The sequence below is a fragment of the Quercus lobata genome, chromosome 9 (genome assembly GCF_001633185.2).
Source record: "Quercus lobata isolate SW786 chromosome 9, ValleyOak3.0 Primary Assembly, whole genome shotgun sequence".
Lineage (NCBI taxonomy): Eukaryota > Viridiplantae > Streptophyta > Magnoliopsida > Fagales > Fagaceae > Quercus > Quercus lobata.
In genome coordinates, this window is record NC_044912.1 from 50162504 (window position 1) to 50169437 (window position 6934).

General features: G+C 37.1%; 1 protein-coding gene across 1 annotated transcript; it reads right to left on the bottom strand.

Moving 5' to 3' along the window:
• Window positions 1-360: 360 nt before the first annotated feature.
• LOC115959906 (histidine--tRNA ligase, cytoplasmic-like) lies at window positions 361-6506 on the bottom strand. Its single transcript, XM_031078566.1, has 7 exons — window positions 4939-6506; window positions 4227-4406; window positions 3733-3990; window positions 3167-3301; window positions 2553-2834; window positions 1081-1221; window positions 361-942 (listed from the first exon to the last, which is right to left on the bottom strand). The coding sequence occupies exons 1-7, from the start codon at window positions 6283-6285 to the stop codon at window positions 643-645; spliced, it is 2643 nt and encodes an 880-aa protein (XP_030934426.1). The 5' UTR covers window positions 6286-6506; the 3' UTR covers window positions 361-642.
• Between the last annotated feature and the right edge of the window lie 428 nt (window positions 6507-6934).

The following is a 6934-nucleotide window of genomic DNA, read 5'->3' on the forward strand; positions in this document are numbered from 1 at the left end:
TAAATATATATTAAAAGGCAATACAGCATGGCCTTGCAGATGTGAAAAGTTTCAAAAAAAATATGTAATAATTGTTGAAGCAGTTGATCTTTTCATTAATCTTATATTTCCTCTCCCATAAAGTATAAAAGATGCATTTAATTTTTGCCGCCGAATTAGCTATGCTTAGCAATGCAATTGACTTTAGCACAGCCCTTTTTGCATCTTTATTTTAATGCGTTTCATTACTTTCATCATCAATACCGAATTTCATGATTTTGAAGTGTCAAGAAATTGAGGCCGTAAAAAGACTGGTCGAACTAGACCCCTCCCCTAGATTCCCAATAAACTATCACCATAAAATGAAACTCAAGTGGAGAATTGCAATTAAACATTCAAATATTTCATGTATGGCCATCATAGTATTTCATTAGCATGGCACTGTAAAATCGAAAGCACCAGATAAAATTACAAAAATCTATAACAAAAATAAATCCTGGTGCTCTATAGACCTTTTATATGACACCTATCATCTTCAATTTCCAGTACTAAGAAATAACGAATACAAACAATGAAAAGCATGTCTAGAAAAAAAACAGGGTGTTTTACCAAGTTAGAATGGAAATCTGGCTTGGAGTTGTGCCTTTCGGCCAAATATTAATTTCATTGGTTTAACCGTCTTTTAAGTTCTTCGACAAGACTACTTCTAGGAATTTTATCTTCTTTAGCAGCCTCAATGTCTTTTAATATAACAATCCCTTCATTCATTTCCCGTTCACCCACAATAACCATCCACGGGATCCTTGACTCTCTAGCACGGTCAATGTGCTTCATCACCCTTTTATTAACAAAATATTCGGCTTTCACTTTGGCATTCCACAGCTCACTTACCAGCTCTGCAGCTTGAGTCAAGTCATCCCCCAGTATACTAACTAGGACTTCAGTCTTTGTTGCACGTGGTGCCTGCCAAAAACACCCAAAAGGAATGAAAGAACTCATCAGCCTCACCACCAGGGTGCTAGATTATTAAACTTTGAGTTGCTAGCCAAAATATTAGAAAGTCGAGGATCATATAGGTATATTATTAAGTATTATTATCACCTGGCTCTGGTCTTTCTGTAGCTGCTCCATTATAGCAAATACCCGCTCGATTCCAAGACTAACACCAACTGCTGGAACCTGCTTCGCACCAAACATACCAATAAGGTTGTCATAACGTCCACCAGCAGCAATTGAACCAACCTGAGGACATGCACAAGCAAATCACATCATCAGTACTTAAAACACATGCGCGTGCACGCGCACACACACGTTTTCTTGGAAACACATGAATCAAATGAAATGCATCAATTACTAGATCACACAAGAAGCAAATGAAATGCACCCATTATTGAAAATGAACTGAAAAATTAAATTTTCAAATTTAAATTTTACATCAGTTCTGATGTTAGCTATGGATTTTTGTTTCCTCATCTCCACTACCAAGGCAGAACTTAGTAACTTCAGTTGGCTTTAGATCTCTCAACTAGCTACTGTGTTGGCTGTTCGACACAATTGTTACCACTCTATCTTTCGTCCCTCTATACTACATGATGAAAGCTTAAATCAAACCAAAAAGAAGTATGAAAAATTAATTATTGACATTCGCTTTTAATGTCAACTCTAAGACTTAAAAATTTCAAGTTTCTTAATTAATCACACTTCATAAAAACTTTTGACATTTTTTTGAAAAAGTTTATAAAGACTTTTTCATTTCATGACTCAATTTCTCTCTTTTCTTTCCACAATCCTTTTTCAACCTCCTCCTTCATCACAGTTGTCACCCCACAACACTCATGTAAACAAAAACGGTAACATGAAGCTTCTTTATGGAGAAATCATCTTTCCTACCCCCAGAAATCAGACAACACAAGTAAATGGCTGAAATAATCAAAACTCTAGAGACTGAAAATGATCCATGTCATAGAACTATATGATTGTCACAGGATCATAAAATACAGAGTAAAGACAAAGCAAATTAAGAACAATAATTCATAAGCTTCTACAGCAGCACTAGGATCTTTAAACATATCAGATATAAATGGACATACAACATTACCGCCATCCAAACTTCGTCACACAAGTTTCAATAATAAAGAAAAAAAAGAATTGAGAAAAGACATCTATACGAGAGGATTACCAATGACCTACTATCATGAAAAGCTAACATATAATGCCACCAATACAAAACCAGCCACACATATATAAACAGCAATCTGATAGGATGGAATGCGTTGTTCAAGCATGCTCTTTAAATTAGAGCATAGGCACATGTCACTGCCATGTAAAATTATCACAATAATTCAATGTCCATTTGTTCTTCTAGAGTTTTGGCCGGTCAATTTTACCAGTTCAGATCACAACTAATATGATAATAAACCATTAGAAAAAATTCTCCCAGTTCAATAAGAGAAAAGATCCTTGGGCATCATTATAAAAGGATCAGCTATTAAAGTGTCACCAAAAACAATATGGATTCACAAGGAAGAAAAAATAAATGAAATGAAAAATACAGATGTTTCTTAAAAAATTACCTGTGCACCGCCTTTAAAAACAGCCTCAAATATGACTCCAGTATAATAATCAAGGCCTCTGGCAAGACTCAAGTCAAAAACCACTTTGTCAATACACTTTGACACTTCAAGAGCTTTAAATAAAATCTCTAGGTCATTCAGTGCATCAGCAGATCCATTGTGTCCTAAGAACTTGCTGCCCTGCTGCTTAAGCTTAGATAATAGTTCCAAAGGCTGTCCCCTTTCCTTCACAAAAGTGCCAATTTCATCTGCTGTCTCAACAGATAAGCCCTTCTCCTCCACCTAACAATAATTAACAAGAAATATATAACCAAACATACTAAAATTCATGCAATGATATAAATGGAATACACAATTAAATTATTAATCCAACATTTCATTTATAAATATTATTGCAAAGAGAAAAGCTCAAGTAAAAAGAATGTATATGCAAGCTTCCCTATAAAATTACAATAGAGTAAAAATTAGGCTCTAAATTACTAATCCAACATATTTACAAAAAGATGATCACAGAATTATCCTTCTATTAATGAAATGCTAACAACTAGATAGGCTATTGCTCCTAGTAATAATAACCCAGTAAGACAACAGTATTTTCTTACAAGTGTTCTTACCATTTCCTTTTTTATCTGCTCAAAAGGTTGCTTATCTAACTTGTCAATACTTGAACATATGGTTCTGAATTTTTCCGGTGGCACTCCACATATGTCCAACATTCCATCAAGTAACTTCCGATGATTCAATTTTATCTGTAGAAGAATAGGAAATTAATTAAAATAATAATAATTATTATTATTATAGAAAACACTTTGAAGAAGGTCTTTATCACAAAATCAATAAATCGATTCATTTCAACTAGGCCTTGCTCATTTGCCCATTCTTTATCGGATCATATTTATCGATTGTCTTAAACCACAATATGTGATGAAACATATTGAATTAGCACCGTTGTCCAGGTATTGGTTCCAACTTCCAAGACAAGCTCAGTGACATTGCTGCCATCAGATGGCAGTAAATAGCATCTATGAGGATAGGAGGCATGCACCCAATACAAGTGACAGATGCATTACAAGTCAATACTAATATCAAAGACGAAATACAGAATAGTATATAATCCATAACAAATTTAAATATCAAACTTTCTACTAACAAGGATAGGTGGGTAAAAAATTGAGGTTACCTCATAATCTCCAATTTGCAGTTCATCAAGGAGTTCTGTCAAAATTTTAACAATCTCAAAATCTGGCCCCATTTTTTCATATTGGCCTGCAATGTCTAAATCGCACTGGTAAAATTCACGGTATCTTCCCTTAGATGGGTTGTCCCTCCTGTAAACCTTAGCTATCTGGTACCTTTTAAATGATGTGAGACCATTCATAGCCACATACCTAGCAAATGGTACGGTTAAGTCGTATCTCAAAGAACAAAGTTCTCCACCCTGCCAACAGATTGAACATAAAATTACATCACTATGAGTACAGCAAACAATAATAAATTACAGGTTAGTTGGGGAAAAAAAGAAAACAGTCCTTATATAAGTCTTCTTTGATAGTCAGGTGACTCAAATATCAACTACATGAAGTAACAACTTGATTGAACAGGCAAAAATTCCTAAAATTAAAAATAGCATAAAAGGAAATGACTTAAATGAATTAACTAATATGAAATAATTACCTGGTCAGCCAGATCATATACCAACTTTGAATCTTCCCCATACTTTCCCATGAGAGTTTCTCTCAGTTCAAACGCTGGAGTATCCAACGCGGTAGCACCATGTCTCTCAAAAACATCCTCAATAATTGAAAATGCTCTCTTTCTTATTGTCATTTGTTCTTTCGCAAAATCACGAGTACCCTAATTTGTACCATAATATGGTTACAGTCAGCATGCTAGTGACGCATTCAAGGGGCAGAAATAAAATAATTTCTTAAATAAGAATATGAACACAATAGTATGTTCATAAATTAAAACAAAATAAGTGAGTATTGAAATTTTGATTGATTAAAAAGAGTATAAGATTGCAAACAGCTCCTTGCAATATGCCATTTTTTTGGTCCATGAATTAGAAGTATATTAACTAAATACCGTACAAAAGTACAAACAGCTCCAAAGAGCACCTATATCAACAATAAACTCAACAGGCTGCTCAAAAGCATGCAACAAAATTACAGGCAAATTACAATAAGCTGCCAACATATTTAAACAATTCTCCACTTCTAGCACTAAATTCTAAAAACATTTTTTATGCAACATTCTCCAAGAATTGCTCCAATATTGACACAAGAATAAAATGTTTTTCCCATCTTTAAGAGTACATAAAAGATAATAATAATGCACGCATCATTCAATGAGAATTAAGTGATAAAAATTTCAGGAATGTCATCACCTTTGGAAGCTTGGGCAATCTTCTACTTTCATTGGTTTCTACAATCTCCTTTAGTTTCTTCAACAAGCTATCAAACTCCCGGTCCTTTGGGTCCAAAAACAACAAAAGATCCTCGACCCATTTCTCAATCCCATCACCTGCCTTACCCTGCAACCTATCCTTAATCAATTGCACAATCACACTAGTCCCTTTCCCCAACAACACTTTCTTCTTCTTCTTCTCACCCTTCTTATCCCCCTTCACATTCCCTCCTCCTACTCCTCCATTCACCTCAACACTACTCCCACTCTTTTCACTCCACTCCACGCCCTCGACGGCGATAAATCCCGTCATTGCCTCCCACGCCACAATCTTCCACACCATCCCCAACAATACATTCACTTGGTGCACAAACTTTTCGTACTCCTTTTCGAAACCCAGCTCCAAAACTAACTTAAACCCATTTCTCAAGCTCTCACCACTAGCACATTTCCCTTCAAACAAACCCACCAAGCTCGACCGCACACCTTCATTACCAATTGAATCCAAATTCGCCTTCACGCGACTCAAACTACACTCCCCCAATTCATTAATCGCTGCTGCCAATGGATACAGCACAATCCTCACATCCGAACCCGAACCCGAACCCGAACCCAAATCCTTCGAATTCAGCTCAATTCTTGTCTTGGAATGCACCAACTTCACAATCTCCCTCAAACTCCCATGAACTTTAGCTATTTTCGACACCGAATCAATCTCAACCTTCCCAACCAACTTCGACCCATTCAGCAAAACCTTCATATCACTCGCAACCCCAACCTCCTCCTTCGCCGAGAACCCATCACCGGAATCCATCGAATTGAACACCGCCGCCACGTCGGCCTTAATGGCCTCGCACGACAATGCAGCCACCGCATCGGAAACCACCGACAACGCCGCCGATTCGTGATCCAACACAGCGCAAACTCCAAACAAACCCGACGGACACAATTTTTCAACCAATGACGCTTCCTCTTTGCTGAATTCGATCGAACCCAATTCGAGTTGGGAATTGTTGAATTTGTTGAGGGCTTCGGAGATTCGGATGGGGAGGAGCGTGGAGTGATCGGAGCGGAGGAGCTTGTAGAGGAGGACGGTGAGGAATGCTCGGAGTTCGAGAGGGGATAGGGTTTTGGGGATGGGGAATTGGGATTGGACAGGTGGCGAGGCCTGGTTGGAGGAGGGGGGTGAGAGTCTATCGAGTGCAGAGGAGTCGAGTCGTAGCGAAGCGAAACCGGTGGCAATGGCGTAGAGTGAAGATGAAGAGAGAGATGAGCCCTTGCCTCCTAATGTAATAACAGAGACTTCGGAGGCTTTGTCTGAACCCATTTTTTGTTTTGTTTTTGGATTTGGAAAAAAGAGTGAGAGAGGCGGAAGCTTCGGCCCTCAGGCTGAGAATATGATTTTTCACATTGTAATGTACAAATGTGTAAGACTTTCACAGCTTGACGTAAACGCCACAAAAAGCACTGAAATATCTGATTACTTTAAAATTTTCTGACTTTTTTTTTTTTAGTGTTTTGAGCTTATTGAGAGAGCGAGAGAGAGAGAATTGAGAGAAGGGGGCGGCTGAAGAAAAGAAAAGAGAAGAATAAAGTAGGGGTATTTTCGTATTTATGTCATGCTCTAGGGTTTTAAAAAATTAAATAGCAAAAAACCAACGTCCCACGCGGAAGGCTCTTTTCTGTGGTATATTGAGTGAATTTTAAAAGAGGTGAGTAATCAGAACATGTTCTTAGTAGAATTTGTATCAGTTAGGTGTTCAAGAGGATACCCTGTTATCCTATTCTGTGGTATATTGAAGGATCTCTGTCAATCAATAAAAAAGGTCTTGTGTACTTTCAGAGTCACTTGTTTAAACTTTCAGAGTCACTTATTTAATCTTTGCACAGCTATTGTTAACTGCATTTATTGCATGGAATTTCAGGTTGCCTCTTTTCTGTATTATGAAGAGAAAATGAATGTTCTTGTGGAACCT

Bases quoted from the DNA above. Each gene is read 5' to 3' on its own strand.
- LOC115959906 (XM_031078566.1), bottom strand. From the start codon at position 6,285: ATGGGTTCAGACAAAGCCTCCGAAGTCTCTGTTATTACATTAGGAGGC. The intron at 4,407-4,938 runs GTGATGACATTC...GGTACAAATTAG, and splicing joins GATTGCCCAAGCTTCCAAAG to GGTACTCGTGATTTTGCGAA. The intron at 3,302-3,732 runs GTAACCTCAATT...ATTCTTCTACAG, and splicing joins TGCAAATTGGAGATTATGAG to ATAAAATTGAATCATCGGAA.